At 42.2% G+C, this 18,793-nt stretch overlaps 3 protein-coding genes across 4 annotated transcripts; 2 read left to right on the forward strand and 1 right to left on the reverse strand.

Annotated features, from left to right (window-relative positions):
• Nucleotides 1-5,620, forward strand: mcrs1 (microspherule protein 1). The gene is made up of 15 exons (XM_028999506.1): nt 1-165; nt 324-403; nt 590-761; nt 1,153-1,291; nt 1,422-1,586; nt 1,772-1,881; nt 2,153-2,261; nt 2,676-2,814; nt 3,056-3,131; nt 3,218-3,246; nt 3,354-3,446; nt 4,275-4,357; nt 4,583-4,670; nt 4,795-4,922; nt 5,030-5,620. Exons 2-15 carry the CDS (start codon nt 394-396, stop codon nt 5,114-5,116), a joined length of 1,428 nt encoding a protein of 475 aa, XP_028855339.1. The 5' UTR covers nt 1-165; nt 324-393; the 3' UTR covers nt 5,117-5,620.
• Nucleotides 5,621-6,386: 766 nt separating this feature from the next.
• Nucleotides 6,387-12,504, forward strand: suox (sulfite oxidase). 2 transcript variants are annotated; one of them, XM_028999504.1, is made up of 4 exons: nt 6,387-6,502; nt 8,420-8,489; nt 9,373-9,559; nt 10,397-12,504. In XM_028999504.1, exons 2-4 carry the CDS (start codon nt 8,431-8,433, stop codon nt 11,870-11,872), a joined length of 1,722 nt encoding a protein of 573 aa, XP_028855337.1. In that variant the 5' UTR covers nt 6,387-6,502; nt 8,420-8,430; the 3' UTR covers nt 11,873-12,504. The 2 variants fall into 2 exon arrangements, with proteins under 2 accessions (XP_028855337.1, XP_028855338.1); XM_028999505.1 differs by having other exon boundaries at nt 6,450-6,502; nt 7,476-8,489.
• Nucleotides 12,505-13,578: 1,074 nt separating this feature from the next.
• On the reverse strand, nt 13,579-16,922 carry LOC114801350 (tubulin alpha-1B chain). Its single transcript, XM_028999507.1, has 4 exons — nt 16,770-16,922; nt 15,113-15,335; nt 14,880-15,028; nt 13,579-14,784 (listed from the first exon to the last, which is right to left on the reverse strand). The coding sequence occupies exons 1-4, from the start codon at nt 16,770-16,772 to the stop codon at nt 13,804-13,806; spliced, it is 1,356 nt and encodes a 451-aa protein (XP_028855340.1). The 5' UTR covers nt 16,773-16,922; the 3' UTR covers nt 13,579-13,803.
• Nucleotides 16,923-18,793: the final 1,871 nt, after the last annotated feature.

The raw sequence follows: 18,793 nt of genomic DNA on the forward strand, positions 1-18,793 counted from the left end.
TTCTCGGAAGTCGTTCGGTTTTTGTTTCGGGTCCGAACAAAAATAATAAAATAAATGTATTTCTGTTTAGAAGATAGTCCATGCTTTTAAATATTATGGATTCTTAAATTGTGAACAACACTGGCGTTGTATTACAGGACAGTGGATCAATCCGCTTCGGTTGCGGCAAGTAGTCTCTAATTGCGGATGTTTTTGCTGACGCCTAATGCTAAAAGCTCTGCTACAGTTGATTCTGATATCTTCGTTTTGCTTCATTTTATTCTGCATAGATAATAGATCTACATTTAACGTTAACATTTTGGCTTCATGGTGTGTCCGAATAGGGCTCTTTGACATCTTCTGAATGTTCCGGAGTTTGGTGTGACTACGGCCGCCTCAGTGGGGAGAAAAACCATGGAGAAAGGTATAAAAACTTCTCTTTTAACCTGTTCGACAAATTAAGGCAAGTATTGTACTGCATTGTATTGAACGACGAGAATATCGGATGAACCCTAGAATAAAAGGATTAAATGAATAACCACAGCATTGGAGCTTTTGCGTACATAAGATTCATTGGGTTTTGTTTGTGTGTGTGTGTTTTGTCCCAAAGACACTCAGGCAGGTGTGCCTGCTGCAGCCATGGGCGGTTCCGCCATTACAGCAATGACCAGCCAGAGCAGGTCGGAAGATGAGGAGTCCACGGGGGTAAAGGATGTGAAACGAACAGCAGCACAAGCCTTCGGTGGGGGTGGCAGCGTGCCTAAGCGCCGCAGCTCCTCCAGGTAAGTATAGACAGAAAGGCAACTTGTGTACCTGGAGGTTTTGATTTTCTAATAGATTACAAAAAGGGAATGATAAATACCTCTATTTCCTCTGATCTATCTGATGTATCTAGATGCAATTTACATTTACATTTATACATTTACATTTATGGAATTTGGCAGACACCCTTATCCAGAGCGACTTACAACGTGCGATAAATAATATCTCAATATCTGGTTTTTGGATGTAAAAGTTTACATGAGTATGACATAATTTGGACGCAGCATACTAATTTGCATTGTAAATTGCATAACGTAAAATATCTCCTACCCTTGTTTGCGATCTCGCATTTACTATTGGCCTTTCAAGATTCCAGTACACATGGTTTACTTCATGAAATCTCTTTTTCAGGTCCATTAAGAGAAAGAAGTTTGATGATGAGCTTGTGGAGAGCAGCCTGGTCAAGTCCTCAAGCAGAGTAAAAGGTCCCCCTATCATTGAGCCAATCCGATGCACCGGCAGTGAGCCATCATCCATGGAAAGGAAGAAGGTAGTGGGCCAACTGAGGACATTCCAAACTTGAGTTGGGAGTTTCCAGTCATTCTTGTGATATTTGGTTATCAATAGTGTGCACTGTGGCATATATCAAGCTGAAAATGCGGAATGCTTCCTCTGATCAGGTGTCAAAAATAAGCTCGTCCATCACGCCCCCACTCACCATGGTGATCACTCCCCCGCCTATCACCAAGAGAGTGAAGAAGAGCAAGCAGACACTTCAGATCACAAAAGACCTGGGCCGCTGGAAACCCACCGATGATCTGTTGCTCATCAATGCAGTTTTACAGGTGAGAGGCATATATATTTTTTTTAATTTTAATGATATTTCAGTTATTAAAATCCTCTACAGCTCTCACTTGAGTGTTAAAACCATGCCTTTTATGGCATATGTGAAATATACAGTCAGATATGACTCTTGACTCAGCAGTGTGCAGCTGTGCAATGTAAGCAATAAACTGTTTTCTGTATTCAGACCACAGATTTGACAGCTGTTCACTTAGGGGTGAAGTTCAGCTGTCGTTTTACACTGAGGGAGATTCAAGAGCGCTGGTATGCCCTTTTGTATGATCCCGTCATTTCCAAGTGAGTATTTATTTTCTCCAGCTGTTATTCTCAATATGTTAATTGAAAAGTCTCAATCCAAAACAGCTCAGAACTCAGTTCTGACCACTAGGTGCTGCTGTTGTGTTTACATCCAACCTATGCGTTGTTTTCAAGGGGGCCAATTAAAGGGACTTTATGCTCTCCTCACCTTGTCATCCTATTTACTCGTATCTTAGTAGTTGTTAGTGCTAGTAGTAGGAGGAAGAGGCAGAAAGGATCCATAACACTAGTTTTTTGTTCACTCCTACAGATTGGCATGGCAGGCCATGAGGCAGCTGCACCCAGAGGCTATTGCTGCCATCCAGAGTAAAGCTCTCTTCAGCCAGGCAGAGGAGGCACTGTTGGCAAAGATCAGCTCAGTGAGTTGTTCCTCTTAATTTAACTGTTTCGTTCACTCAACATTCATTCCACAGTGTACTGTAGTATTTTTGTAATGTATATGGATGCTCAGATCAATAAACCACCGACTGTCAGATTATGTGCAGCATTTCTGAGCGTAATGCATGACTGAAGAGGTTGAATTACAATACATTGGTTATTAACATTTTTGGTTCTCTTTATAATACTCTCTCCAAATCTGTTAGGAGTAACTGATATTTTATGCTTTGAGATCAATTATGTGATCGGTACGATCAGTGTCAATGGCTCATGATTCCAGTGATTCTGATTATTTTGTCACCTTCATTTGGGGGGATGAAACAAGTACATTTATGTCTTCTGTTCTGTGTGAGAATGTTTGGGTGATAATGTTGTGGGTTCTTTGTTGTGAGCAGACTAGCCAGCCCAAGCTGGAAGTGTTTCAGGAGGTTCTTAGTAAGCATCCCAGTGTGTTCTACCCTTCCCGCACTTCCAAGAGCCTCCTGGTGCACTGGCAACTTCTGAAGCAGTACTACTTACTGGAGGACCAGAGTGGTGAGCTGCCTTATCTCAAATTTTGTCTCCATTTTTTTTAAGCATAATTGAGTTGTATTTGCTGCTCCAGAAACCCATGTGAAACATAAGATAAGACACGCTATTATTACCCTATTTGCTTGTTTCTGCAGCTACGTTTACTATTCATTTTATGGAACTAGTGTATATTCACAGTATTGTACCTGCAAATATATTGGCACGTTGAATATCTTGTTAATTATATGAACCACTTCTGTTGCAGTCCAGCCTCTCCCTAAGGGCGACCAAGTACTGAACTTCTCAGATGCTGAACAACTGGTTGATGATGTCAAGCTCAAGTAAGGGTTCTGAGACCCTCTTAGAGCAGTTTGTAGTCTTTTATACTATATACCTTTATACTTTCTTTCTTTTTTTCCCTTTTTAGGGAAAGTAGGGATGAGGTGTTAGAACATGGTAAGCCAATTTCTAATGACCAGAATGCATTTGTTTTACTAAAAAAAAGTCAGTGTAGCACTGTAATTGTTTTCTCATTAACAATTATTATTTTCATCTTTGTGTAGAATTGATGATTTCTGACCGACATCAGAAAAGGGAGATCAGACAACTGGAGCAGGAACTTCCCCGCTGGCAGGTCTTGGTGGACAGTATCACAGGTTAGATGCTCTCTGCTCCCTATATTTGTGTAGCTCTATAGTGCGATCGAAATTACTGGTGTAATGAACTTTTCAGAGCCTGTGGCTGACTGAACTTTGACCTAGACTTTTTACACAAACACCCCAACTGCACTGCCTTGGTATAAACAGATATGCCAGGACATTTGTGCACACACACAGATTTATTCTTTTCTTGCTTTCTTTCTATAAATATCCACCTCTGATCAGCAGTATAAAATGCTTTTGCCAGGCACATTCGTTGTTTATTCATACACAGACCACACTGTGTGTGTGTGTTTGTGTGTGTGTTGACAGAATACCATGGGCCTTGGTAGTTCTAATAATTAAGATGACTTTTATTTGCCATGTCTCTATGGGTATTCCTGCTTGGAAGGTATTGTCATTGCAATAGGTTGTTCAACTCTTCTAATTATATTTTAGTAAATTTTGTCTCACACTTCTACTTTAAATAAGTGATAAGCTTACAGCTTTCCACTTGCTCAAATAGTTTGCTGTTGCTTGTTTACATGCAGTTATAACTAGTGTGCTGTTAGAGAAAATTAGTTCTTTTGTGGTTTAGGCTAACAGAAAAAGACCAAAAACTCTGATTTAGATCAGTTCTCATATATCCGTCTCGATTTTTGTGCAGCAGTAAAGGGACATCGGTGTTTGGTTGGTCAATGAGCTCACTGTTCTCTTTCATGCAGGTGCAGTGTAACAGTAGCTGCGTCGCTTTCCTTTTTGAAAGGGCAAAGCAGCTTTTTGGTCGTGCTACATGAGCAGGTTTAAACTCTACCAGCAAACATTCAGCTTGTACTGTGTCCTCAGGTATGAACTCTCCGGATTTTGACAACCAGACGTTAGCAGCTCTGCGAGGACGCATGGTCCGCTACCTCATGCGGTCTAGAGAGGTAAGAAGCGCTGATCTTTTACTGCTCTTTTCAGCTGTAATCATGCACTGCGAATGTGGGAATGCAGAAGATTCTGTTTTGGAGTGCAACCTTTGTTTATTCAGGCTGGTTTTGGCACTGCTTGCTTGCTTTGTCATGCTGCCATCAGCTGCTGTATTGTTCAATCCTTGTGTTTTGTACAGTAATGCTTGAAGCAAATCTGACTTCTTCTTTCTGTGCCTCTAGATAACTCTGGGCAGAGCCACCAAGGACAAACAAATTGACGTAGATCTTTCATTAGAGGGGCCTGCATGGAAGATTTCCAGGAAACAAGGTATGTGCTTGTGTCTTCAGACATGTCTCGCTCTGTCAATCTGTGATTAGTGCTAACAGTAATGTTCATTTGCAATTGCTGAATTATTAATTGATGGTTATGTTCTACTTTGTTGAACCTGTAGGCATCATTAAACTGAAGAACAATGGGGACTTCTTTATTGCTAACGAAGGTCGGAGACCCATCTACATAGATGGCAGACCTGTCCTGTCCGGCAACAAGTGGAAACTCAATAACAATTCTGTAGTGGAGGTGAGTTAAGGGTGATGACGACTTATTTTAGGAACATGCACAAATCAGGAAAATGTATTATAAAATGTATTATTATATGTAATTAGGCTTTGGGTCTTTCTGTTCAGATTGCAGGTCTACGGTTCGTGTTTCTCATCAACCAAGAGCTCATCTCTCTCATCAAAGCAGAAGCAGCGAAGATGAATCAACAGTGATCATCCTAAGCAGCACTGGCACCAGCACGGGCAGGTCCAGTTCTGATGAGACTGTGCTGCGCCAGCCTGCCACCCTCCTCCACGCCAAAATAGACCACAGCCAGTGGAAGTTATTTCATAAACGGACTTTTGAAAGTGTCTGGGACGTTTTCATGATTAACAGATGCAGCATTCACATTAGTAGACCACAGATTATTCCAAAAATATGTATAAAATGTCACAGGACAGGCTTGATTCTCAGCAAGAAGTCTTGCCTCCTCCATAATATCCACACCCGGGACTGACTCTTCCGATGTCTGGCATATTCCTGTTTCTTTGGTCTCACACTCGGCCTCTCTGGATGCCCTTCAGTGTATATGCATAGAGCAGTGTAAAAGGCCTGTTTGTAGAACGTCAGAATTATATTTTCTAGGCTAGGCGGAGGAACGTCAGCGATGCCAAGACTGATCTAATGTTCTTCTAATGACCATTATGTTCTTGTTGAATAAATGTTCTATTGGAATATTTCTCACGCTTGATCATGTAGTTGCGGCTTAATTAATTGCTGGTTGATTCTTTGGTAAATTTGAGAATAATGACTTAAATCCTTGGTGTAAATATGCTGGTACTATAGAAAGCAAATTATTGTTAATTGTTCAGCTGTGAATATAATGTCTTTTATATATCCTGATTCTCACTGTGTGTTGCTGTAGTATTGACGACAAAATATATTATTCATATTAGGAATGAAACTGACTCCTGTATAAACTACATATTGGTGGTAATTGGAGAGCTGAATATATTCTAAAGTTTGTGAACCATGTTCCAAATATATAATGATAATCTCTAACAATAATTTCGGTTTATTTATTTATTTTTTTTATTTGGCAACTTGAGTATATAAAGTAGCGTGTTGACACCTCTTATCAGCTATAAACTTTTTTTTTTTTTTTTTTTATCAGAAACTGAAGCCATAAATGGCACTGTAACTGATATACATAATCTTCTTCCTTCAGCTTCTCCTCATATAGGGTTTGCCATAGCGGATCTGGCGAAGGTTTTACCCCGGATGCCCCTCTTGACACGTGCTGACAACTGGTTTACAACTGATATTACCTACCCGTACTGTACATTTTAGCATATCTTTTTCTTCATGAGAGGCCAGTCGCTTCCTCGGGATGAGCTGACAGAATGTCCCGCCATGACCGGTCATGTACAAGCCGGGCTGCTGCTGGCAGTGAGAGAACCATGATGCCGTTGTTGTTGAGTTGTGCGTGCGTGATGACGTCACAGCACACAGACGCGCACCGCGTTTAAGGGTTGGTTGCTGCCGTCGGTGCCTACAGTGCGGCTCGTCTCAGCGGAGGCTGCGCTTCGTGACAGCAGGAGACCAAACGCACTTCGAAAGTGAGTAACGTGGCTTTATAACAACACATTTTTGTAAATCCGTGCAGACAAGCGCAGCGCGCACGGCCGTGCCACGGCGTGTTAAAGGGTTAGCAGTGAAGTGAAGGTTAGCACGCTGGATCTCGCAGGACGTGTGTGAAAATTGCACCATTAGGGCTGTGCGTCGTTCTTGTTTGCGAGAAGAAATGTTGGCAGTGCTCGTTCCACCACACGTCCATTTACCGACACGTTCCCAGAAAGCCTTCCGGATGGTTCTGAAGAGTTGGCTACCGAGTTAGCCCGATAGACTTCTTGGAAATGAAGCCACGCCAAAACTTTTTTTTTTCCCCACGAGGCTGATGCGTCGCTTTAGATGTGTAAATTAACACAATGAACATTTATTATTAAAATCCTTGCGAGTGTGTGTACAGCATTGTGTGATGAAACATTTTAGTTTTATTATAATTTACAATTAATAGGGCAAATTCGTGCACGTCACATTCCTCGAGAAATATTCTGAGATACACAAAGAAAAATTGCTTTTGGGCTAATAACTAATTTGTAGATTTCACTAAAGTGGGTACTTTTTACGTAACATTTATGTTTATGAAGGTTTTAATTTGACACCAGCCAGGTCAGACTGGTTCATTTGTTTAATATTAACACTACTGTGGTGGGCCTCGTGTTACATTTTTACCTACAGAGCGTTTTGGTTTTGTCATGGGATAGCACATACACCGTCCCCAGCACCCTCATTTTATGCCTAGTCTGCTGGGACTTTGTCCTGGAGGTGATTAAAAGCTGTACAGCCCAGCGGTTTATTTATGTGTGTGTGTGTGTTTGTGTCAGTGAGTGCTGAAATAAGGTTAAGTGATTCTTATATTCGATTTATTTTAGTGAAGTTCATCGAAATATGTATGTACACATAGCGAGTGAAAATGTGAAGTGCCATAGGTGAAAAGTTAAGTTTGGGAAATGGCTTATATGTCCCCAGCCTTTACTGTGGTCCCCCTTTATTGGCTAACGTGGGAGGCGTGAGTTTCTTTCCTGAGTTATGATTGGGCTGTGAAGACATCGACATGACCGCAGGTCTGGTTTTATCTAAACTCCCATCTGGGAATGCAACACAAAACAGATTAGCTTGGTGAGTCTTCTTGAGAAGTCACAGCACACGAGCTTTGCAGTTGCATAATTTCTTTTGTCCTAATTGAGAACAATGGTCTTGAGAAATCACAATGTGTTTTTATCATATTGTTTCCAAGACTCTCCTTGGTACCTTGAGGTAATTATTTTATATTGTTTACCAATCGTAAACCAAATTCTGACTACCAAAAATTATGGAATTTGCAGTATCAATCACATTATCTTCATGTTACTATGCTGCAGTCTGTCTGTGGTTCAGATGTAATAATGGATGTCATTATTGCAAACATAAAAATGTTCACATTGTATTGCTATTGTCATATGATATCATCCACAGTCCACATGTGAGTGGAGAAAAAATCTATTTGCTCATGCATTTGAGAATAAACCTCATGCAACAGAGAGGATGGAATCCAGTGAATGTCTTGCTGCCATGGTAACATGCAGTGTTAAGTTTACATAACTATTCAAACAGTTTTATTTTTAATATAAACAGCTGCAGGTCTATCTGCTGCCACTAGAGCAAAATAAAAAACCTTAAATTTTTCCCAAGGGAATTTTTTGTCCTAAAAACATGCTCAATGCAATAAGAAGAAATAAGAACAGAACAGTAGTAATAGTGCAATATAATGTCAAAATGACCCTAACGAAGTAATAAATAACTATGACCAATATCGAATAGAGTATAAAATAAATTAAATAAGTCATTGAATAGTTCTTAATTGCAATAAATAACTATAACTGTTATGAAAAAATAACCTCAAACATCTTATTTTGTAACACAATGCCCCACAGATATCAATGCAATGCTGCACCTGAGACGCTGCCAAGGCCTTGCCCGTACTGGTGTCTTTTTGAGTCAAAGGTAGGCCATGCAAATTGTCAGGCAATAAGATTCTTTTTATTTGACCTGCACAATAGTCATTTCAAATAGATGTACATAAGTAAAACCATAAAGGTTTGTCTGCAGTGAAGCTAAAATGCACTTTATCACTAGAGAGTTGTGTAATGCCGTGGACATTTCACCCTGCAATTAAACATAATAACCAGAATGTCCTGCATATCTGTTTAAGGATGTAGACATCCATCCAGTCTCACAATTCATTTTGTCATTTATTTGTGTGATCTAGTTGAACAGCATTGTGTATTTCATGAGTAATGGTCCTGAGTCATTTCGATTTCAGATGGCAATTATTTGCATTGTGCACATATATGCAATATGTGTGTCTCGGACCTAGAAATGATCACATGACCTTATCTGACAGCCACACTAAATGGCACCAATTAATTAACATTTACGTTATCAAGTCTTAAATGCACAGTAAGCCTAGTAGCCTGTTAGCCAGGGGTAGATAATAGAGTTAATGATTTTCTTTTGGTTGGTGCCATCATAAAGTTAGTTAATAATTGTCAAACAGGAGCTTGTGCGATGGGAGTCATTTTTTAAGTTTTTTGCTATTGACAAGAGGATTTTGGAATGGTCAAAATTAAGTTATATCTTTCTTAGTCTTAAGTGACTAAGGCTATATCATTCAAGGCTATCATAGTTAAGGCTATATCATTCAAAATTGTTTAGTCAGAGCATGATCCTGCATTTACCCAATGCACAATTAGAATATAACATGTATTGTATAGGCCAGGAGTAATCATTATGTAAATTGCACTAATAATAATAATTTAGTATAATAGTATAGTTAATTTTCAAATAATCTTCATTTGTGTGCTTCATTTACATTGGCTGTTCTTAGGACCCACCTAAAGGCTGTTCCCCCTCACCTGTCTGTATGTGTGGGCCCACATTTAATTCGTTGGGAGAGTGGTGGTGGCCACGGAGGGCAGAATCATTATTCCCATCCAGCCAAGTTCAGACACTTAGTAGCTGGGCTTGTGGCAGGAGCAGGAGCTGTGCTGGCTTATGGACTTCACCACAGCCAGGTGAGTGATTTATATTTGTCATATTCAAGTGTACTGATTGTCAGGAGAAGAACAATTAATAGATTCAGGCCATTAGTGCAGGGGTAACAGAACCACGTTTCTGGGTTTGTTTCTTAGTCTTTACAATGGAGGACCAATAATGTTCATTTGCAAAAAATTATTTTCAAACAGCACGCTTGTGAGCCTAGAGAGAAACTGAAAGACCTCAAATTGAAAATATGTAGATTGGTGGGAATGTAACACCTAAAATGTCATACATGAGGTATCATTTGAGAAAAAGCATTCTTCAATTTTGTCAATTTTACAGGTCTCATGACATTCTAAAATACATGACCGTATGTCTAAACAGAGTGACAGGGGTCTAGTGATTGCTAGTGTGGTCTTTGCATAGTAATTAATTAATGTGTAGTGCCACTCACACAATCAATTAATGTTGGATGCGAGAACCCTGCCAATAACAGCACTGAATGGAAATGCAGTCATTTCACTGTTTATTAAGAGAGTATTGCTTTGTAATGAATACATGCAGTGGTAGTAGCCTAGCCCATGAACCAGAAGCCAACAAAGTCACAGGTCCAAACCCCCACTTACTACCATTTTGTCCCTGAGACATATAAAGTAGCTCTAAGGGTGACTGCTAAATTTTATAAATGTAAATGTCAGGCAATGGTGGAGACTTTGTGGTAGAATCTGGTGAAAGTTCAGTTGCAGCGTGATGAATGTTTGTATATTAATTGTGGCATTGATTTGTACAGTTCCAAAGCTTTATTCTTATACCAACACTAAGGGGAAGTAATCCAGTCTCTGTATCTCTCTCCCTCTCTTTTTGCACACCAGGTTGAACGAGCAGCTACTTCTGTGCAGCCTGTGACCCAGTCATCAGACCTGCCTGTCTACACGCAGGAAGAAGTGACCAAGCACCGTTCCCTCAGCGATGGTGTCTGGGTTACTTACAAAGGAGGGGTCTATGACATCACTGACTTCGTTGCTATACACCCTGGTGGCGACAAGATTTTACTTGCTGCTGGAGGAGCTTTGGAGCCTTTCTGGGCTCTCTATGCAGTGCACAGCCAGGACCATGTTCTGGAGATCCTGTCAGAGTACAAAGTAGGAGAACTAAGTCCTGAGGACCGCAGACAGCAGGAGTCTGTCAGCTCATCTGACCCCTATTCCAATGACCCTAAACGTCACCCAGTCCTCCAGATCAACAGCTTGAAGCCTTTCAATGCAGAGCCGCCTCCAGAGCTCCTCTCTGACAGTTACATCACCCCCTCTGCCCTTTTCTTTAAGCGCAATCACCTCCCAGTGCCAAAGGTGGATCCAGAGATGTACAAGTTAGAGGTGGAAGGACTCCAAGGAGGGCCTGTGTCTTTTTCTTTAAAGGATCTCAAGACCCGATTCCCTAAGCACACGGTGACTGCCACCCTCCAGTGTGCTGGAAACCGTCGGTCTGAGATGAACGAGGTCAAGCAGGTGAAAGGTCTCAACTGGGGCATTGCAGCCATCAGCAATGCTACCTGGTCAGGTGCCCGTTTAAGGGACATCTTGTTGTATGCTGGTTATGGACCAGAAGTGGCCACTAAGGCTCAACATGTGCAGTTTGAGGGACTGGACTGTGACGTGACCGGGACCACATATGGGGCTTCCATACCACTTGCCAAGGCTGTGAGTGAAGAAGGTGATGTGCTTCTGGCATACGAGATGAATGGTGAGGAGCTCCCGGCTGACCACGGATATCCAGTCCGCGTGGTGGTGCCGGGTATTGTTGGGGCCCGTAATGTCAAGTGGCTCAGCAAGATTGTAGTGAGCGAAGAGGAAAGCAAGAGCCACTGGCAGCAGAATGACTACAAGGGCTTTTCCCCAAATACTGACTGGGACACAGTGGACTTCAAGTCGGCCCCGTCCATTCAGGAACTCCCCATTCAATCTGCCATCACCCATCCTGCAGAAGGATCTCCTGTAGACAGTAGTATGGGTGAGGTGACTGTTAGAGGGTATGCTTGGAGTGGTGGTGGCAGGGAGGTGGTGCGGGTGGATGTTTCCGTGGATGGGGGAAAGACATGGCACGTAGCCCAGCTCCAAAACGCTGAAAAGGGAGAAGAGCCAGCACCTTCTCCTCCCCCTGGGCGTGCATGGGCGTGGAAGCTGTGGGAGATCACTGTTCCTCTTCCCACTGAGGCCCATGAGCTGGAGCTGGTGTGCAAAGCTGTGGACAACAGCTACAACGTGCAGCCGGACTCCGTGGCTCCCATCTGGAATTTGAGAGGGGTCCTTAGTAATGCATGGCACCGGGTGAAAGTGAAGCTGATTTAACATTGTGGAAAGTGAAGTGGAGCTCAGTTGCAGGGTGCGGTACCTGAGGTGTCTAAAGAGACTGAGGTGATCTTCACTCGGGGGGGAAAAAGCTGGATCTGATTATTTTTTTATTTGCAAATGCAAAATCGGAACGTTAGTTTTACATGAAATGTTGCCAGCACAAATTTTGCTGTTGAAGATAACACCAGACACTGTATTCCATATATTATATTTCTATCATTGCTGGAGGTCTCTGTTCTTGTCTATGTGTTAGAATATCAATATGACAAAAATGACATTATTAGTACTGAGTATTTAAACAGTTTTATGACCATATATTTTCAAAATGTTAATTATTGTTGCACCTTGAGGTGAGTGAAGTCTTGTTTTCTGTGTTTAAAAAAATGCACAATCTGAGTAGATTGTAATTGTTGCTTAATACTTTTGAAGCATATTTTGTCCATAAAGTTACAGCCACCTCTGTCCTTTTGTGAAACAAAGATAATAGGCACCATAAAGTACCAATAAAGTGAACACACACACATACATACAATGATTGTCATTGTGAAACACACACACACACAAAAAATGTGTCCTCTGCTTTTAACCATCACCCTTGGTGAGCAGTTGGCAGCCATGAAAGGCGCCCAGGGAGCAGTGTGTGGCACCTTGGTGGCTCAGAATTCGAACCAGCAGCCTTCTGAACCGCTTCGTTACCTGCTAGGCCACCACTTATATAATAAATGTGTTTGTTTTATTGTTTTGCGTTTCAGATTTTTTGTTCTTTTCTAGTTTTCTTTACGAAGTAAAAATTTAATGTTGAATTTATAACGTACAGTTCCAACAGTGATGTGCCTTTTTTTATATTTACCTTCTGCCTTATTTTCAGGTATTTTTTATCTTCAATAAACTACTGGGACCCATATTGCATGTCATCCTTTGTGATCAATGCAGACAAAGTTTAGAAAAAAGCTTATAACTTTTTTCCAAAGTTATAAAGTTGAATATTTCAATTTGACTTTTTTTTGTTTTTGTTTGTTAAAGGCTTCTTTGAGTTTCTGAACTGCTTTAAAGTGCTTCTGTAAAACATGTACAAGATAGTGCTTCCTGACGTTTCCATCAATATTAATATTTAAGAAAAATATGGATTAAGCTATTTAGGTGGTCTTAGTTGCATCTGATGTTTCTGGTGTTTATCTTTAACAGTGCTGCCACCTGGTGGGCAGTTGAATTATTAAATGTTGGACTCTTAATTGATTGTCCTTTACTTAAGTTATGTCATTGAAGACATTTACAGCATTTATCAGAAGTAAAAAAAAGTGTTTTCTTTTGAAGAAAATATTTTACTGATAAAGTAAGCTAGTAAAACCTTGTGGGTAAATTAAATCAAAAATAGCAGAACCCCAAACGTAGCACTGTGGCGTACAAAACATTTTAAGAATATAAAGTGAAATTGTTCTAGGGCTTGTTCATATATTTTTATTTAATTAGGTCGCAGAAAACCACATACATTTCTGACTAATTGTGTCATTTTAAGATATGTACTAAATCACAGAGCTGCACTTTATATTTAAAGAAACTGGGATTGTTGAGATGAAAAAAATAATGTTGGATCAGAAGGACACTCTCATTACAGTGATTATTTTTTATTTGATACAACCAATTTGCATGTTTTTGGCATTCACTACATAAATTCATGGTTCAAATGAAGACGCAACAAAAGATTCCTTCAATAATTTATTGCATAACACAGTCAGAAGGTGACAGATAAGTTGAACCCAATTTAAATCATGTTTCCACACAACCATATTATCACAGACCATTTTCCAACAAACCATAAATCACAAATTTGTGATGTGTGAATAGTACCTGGCTAAAACTAAGGAAACTTAATCATGTGAACTTCTGAACGGTGATAATCATGCTAGTGACTGATTTCACACTTCATTTTAATACTCCTCTCCCTCCTCCTCTCCCTCTCCCTCAATGGAATCAACACCAACCTCCTCGTAATCCTTCTCGAGGGCAGCCATATCCTCTCTAGCCTCAGAGAACTCACCCTCCTCCATACCCTCACCGACGTACCAGTGCACAAAGGCGCGCTTGGCGTACATCAGGTCAAATTTGTGGTCCAGCCTGGCCCAGGCCTCTGCAATAGCAGTGGTGTTGCTAAGCATACACACAGCCCTCTGGACCTTGGCCAGATCCCCACCAGGCACCACAGTAGGTGGCTGGTAGTTGATGCCGACCTTGAAGCCAGTGGGGCACCAGTCCACAAACTGGATGGTGCGTTTGGTCTTGATGGTGGCAATGGCGGCGTTTACGTCTTTTGGTACAACGTCACCTCGGTACAGAAGGCAGCAGGCCATGTACTTGCCGTGACGGGGGTCACATTTCACCATCTGATTAGCGGGTTCAAAGCATGCATTAGTGATCTCAGCCACAGAGAGCTGCTCGTGGTAAGCCTTCTCTGCAGAGATGACTGGGGCATATGTAGCCAGGGGGAAATGGATACGAGGGTAGGGCACCAAGTTAGTCTGGAACTCAGTCAGATCGACATTCAGAGCTCCATCAAACCTGAGGGAAGCGGTGATGGACGATACAATTTGGCTAATGAGCCTGTTAAGGTTGGTGTATGTAGGACGCTCGATATCGAGGTTCCTACGGCAGATATCATAGATGGCCTCGTTGTCTACCATGAAAGCACAGTCGGAGTGCTCCAGAGTGGTGTGGGTGGTCAGGATGGAGTTGTAAGGCTCCACCACAGCTGTGGACACCTGGGGAGCTGGGTAGATGGAGAACTCGAGCTTGGACTTCTTGCCGTAGTCAACTGAGAGACGTTCCATCAGCAGGGAGGTGAAACCAGACCCGGTACCACCTCCAAAGCTGTGGAAGACCAGGAAACCCTGAAGGCCAGTACACTGGTCAGCCTACAGAAGCAAATTGAAATACAAAATATGTTAATACATTTCATATAAAAAGCATTTGCATGATAATTAAATTGTGTTAAGTGTTTTATTCTTACCAGTTTGCGAATCCTGTCCAGAACCAGGTCAATGATTTCTTTGCCAATTGTGTAGTGACCACGGGCGTAGTTGTTGGCAGCATCCTCCTTTCCAGTGATCAGCTGCTCAGGGTGGAACAGTTGGCGGTAAGTTCCAGTTCGAACCTCATCTACACAGGGAAGGATCCATTAATTTCTTCATCTGGACAGCACGTAGCCTAGTTGAATGATCTGCATTAGCATGAATGTGTTACCAATGACCGTGGGCTCCAGATCCACAAATACAGCCCTGGGGACATGTTTGCCAGCTCCAGTCTCACTGAAGAAGGTGTTGAAGGAGTCGTCTCCTCCTCCGATGGTCTTGTCGCTGGGCATCTGCCCATCCGGCTGGATACCGTGCTCCAAGCAGTAGAGCTCCCAGCAGGCATTGCCAATCTGAACGCCAGCCTGGCCTACGTGGATGGAGATACACTCACGCTAGGAAAAATAAACAGAAAGCACTCAGTATTTTACATTTAGTGTTTCATGTCGTTTAAGTCTGCAAGATATTACACAAATACATTGCTAATACACTAAGTTCCATTACTAGAATTATTATGCTCTAATCGCATTATTGAGACCATTTCTCAAACATGCAGTTGGTTAAGCGCTTACAGTGTAAATCACCGCCCGGACAGCTGCCACACAATCGCACCCACTGTTCAGACAAATCGGCCGAGTGAGCGGGGAACAGAAATGTCGGTGGCCACGGAGACAGGCACCGCCCCGGTCAGCGCCGCGGAAAACGGGAAGCCAACCACAGAGGGCCGAGCTTCTGCCGATCACGCCACCCCCCCACTTTCCGCTCTCTCTGTCCCAACCACCCCACCCTACCCCACCCCACCCCCGGCTCCGCCCCGCCGCTACCGAGCAAGGCAGACGAAGCTACGCACGTTGCCTAGCAACCAGTCCCGTTCTCGAAACCTCCGTAGATTTGTCGAGGGCGGAGTCGGTACGATTCCAGGCGTTTTCAGGTTAACGCAATCCACTGTCAGCCACCACAAACGTCTTAAGCATCAGTGTCAACCAACCGAAGTCTAGTTCGTCGACTATGCAAATCGTGGTTAAAATATCTACATTTTGCAGGGGGCGACCCTGACAAAAGGTGCAGCCTGCACAGGCAAATCGTCTCCCATCCCCCTCCAAGCGAGCAGCGTAACCCGCCAGCGCCATCCCGCCCAATTCATTCTAAAATACCAGGAGGCGGCAAAACGCTGCAGTTAAACGAATTTGTTTGGCGAATGTCTTGTATTAATCGAGGTGGAGGGCGGGAAAAAGACAGGTTGCATTCTAAGAGCATTTTGTTGTTCTATAAGACGCTTTCGCGCTAATGGCGCCGGGGGATTAAAGCCTGACCTACTTCCCCATTGCAGGCTGCGATGGAGTATCGGGACAGTCGTTCGGTTTTTAGGATTATTTCGCATCATTTCCGATGTAGCCGCGGACGCAGCATCACCTCAGTGCCACACGTGGCCACAAGGGTCGTTCGGTTAAGGAAGGTGCACATCCACGGACATCTGTTCTATAAAACTGTGCCAAATGTAAACGTTACTAACCCAATATTTGCCGTCTGTGGAAAGTAGCATCTCAATTCACGCCATATAAAGATTTTCAGTTCATAATACCGTTATGAACCGTTCCGAGATTTTGTGGGGGTTTTTTTTATTGAAAAATCTTTTAAATAAAATGCAGCAGTACAACAAACAAAAGTTCTTAAACATGATTTAATACAATTCAGTGTCTTAAACATTATTTAATAGAATTCAGTGTTAAACATTATCTGATGGAATGTTTTCGGACCAGGACTGAACTGACTACGTTTAATTCCATCAGATTGGACTAATTTGAAATTTAGAAAAATAGTATACTTACCATGTTTGCTTGTTTAAAGAGGAGTGTGGAGAGAAATGAAGCCGCTTCTTTCTGGGTGGAATTAGCGTTACTTTACTCGACGGTTAAGAGTCGGTGTAGTAACTATCCTTCAACGCCGTGGCGCACGGATATTTATACTGGCGCAGAGGCGGCCGGACCACCACGCATGAATATGTTACAGCAGGCGGAGGAATATAGGTCCTGGATTTTGCTCGAGGACCTCGCCCTCTTTTGCACCTACGTTTCCAAAATTATATTCTATTCTGTGTTATACCGAATGGCATATCGGATGAAACACCGTGTTCTGCAGTAATTTGGTACAATTATGCAAGATAATGGCAGCTAACTCGTATTACAAGATGTGTGTCTTGGGGGATGGGTAAAGCTGTTCTGGGAAGGATTGTCTTTAAGGTGCACCAAGCAATCAATACGAGCGACACAATGGGGAAAGGTGGTGCTGTGAAAGACTCCTTGCAGCTGTTGTCCACCCTGAATCCTCCCTACAGATATTTTTCCAGATGGCACTGCTGAATTGCTTCTCAAGTGTCAGTACAGTGTTCTTTATATTCAAAGAAGCTATGTGCATTCATTAGAAAGTACATCCATTGCAAGGTATGTGATGTTTTCGGAATGAATGATTAATGGCCACATAGTAAAATGTCCTAGTTAATTCAGGACTGTCTGTAATAACATTATACTGAAGTCTGTAAAAGACTGTTATAACACCTCACACAAATAAATGGATGCCAGCTAAATGCTGCATGATTGGCAAAAATGCAATGTCATTGTGTTGTCTGAATTCTCTTTTCCACCATTGTATACGTATATATAATGAGACAGAAATGAGCTGGCAGTTTGGTTGTGGCCACATAAAACAGTTTTGCAATGCAGGATAAATTTTCACTGGCCAAAGCTTTTATTTTGGTACAATACCAAATTGGTTTTCATCCCCAAGGCTCAAGCAAAGTACACAGTCAAACAGACAGGGGCAGTAGCACACAAGGGAATTTGAAGCAGCTGTCTCAGCCCAACCCTCTCATGTGTCCCAACTAATAGGCTCAATATTACAATGGTCAATAGGCTTTATATTTCTCTTTGCTGATTTGAGCCCTCAGGAATCTGAATCCTTTTGTCTGAGACATCTGCGCTTGCCTTCGGTCAGTTGCCAGGAGCATGTGGTGAAATAAACGAATGAAAGTCCGTACTAGAATGAACGGAGGGAGGCAGCTGAGGACTCCTCAGACAGCGCATGGTAACAGGGCTGACTCCCTTGGTCACGTGACTCACTGCAGAGGGATGATATCACTGCAGCAAAACCTGGAACAAAGACGGGCGGAGGCTGGCAGGCCGACTAAAAGTCAGGGTTGTGAGAGAGCTCTGAACATTTCATTTTATTCAAAGGCAGCTCCTTAAAAGCATCCCGACTCTCCTTTGTAGATTCTGCCGTGTACTTCAACATATAAAATTTCTACCAATCATACACATAAAACCCTAATTGACACACAATAATTTAAATGTATTTTATTCAATTTATTCAGTTTTAAATGTTTTAAATGTAAGTTGAAATTATTTTGAATCATTCATACATGCATTATATTAATTTTAAAAAATGTTAATTTCACAGCTGATATGAAAGAACCTGCATCTGCAGGCCAGAGTGCACCCTGCCTGCCTCTCTCAGAATAAGTTGACTGACAGCGTGTGCACAGGACGAGCAGTGTTCACGACTCAGCGCAATTTCACACGTAAAACAGTCCGTTCGGCTTTCACGTGTCGATTCTGGCAGCCAGCATGACAGAGCACTTGCTCAGCACTGGGTGTGTCCCCCTGCTTGTCCGTCGCCCCCCTCCGTGGAGAACACACTGCCCGGCTTTAAACAGCGTTCCTGTTGCCCATTTCCACGACTGTGCGTGTTTATAAACGTTGCAGACTTCATTTTTACGGATGCGTTTAAAGCACGGCGGTGCTTATAAATAATCCAGCCCGTTATAAATGTCCCCTATTCAGCCAGCGAGATGCTGTGA

Source organism: Denticeps clupeoides, chromosome 12, assembly GCF_900700375.1.
Source record: "Denticeps clupeoides chromosome 12, fDenClu1.1, whole genome shotgun sequence".
Lineage (NCBI taxonomy): Eukaryota > Metazoa > Chordata > Actinopteri > Clupeiformes > Denticipitidae > Denticeps > Denticeps clupeoides.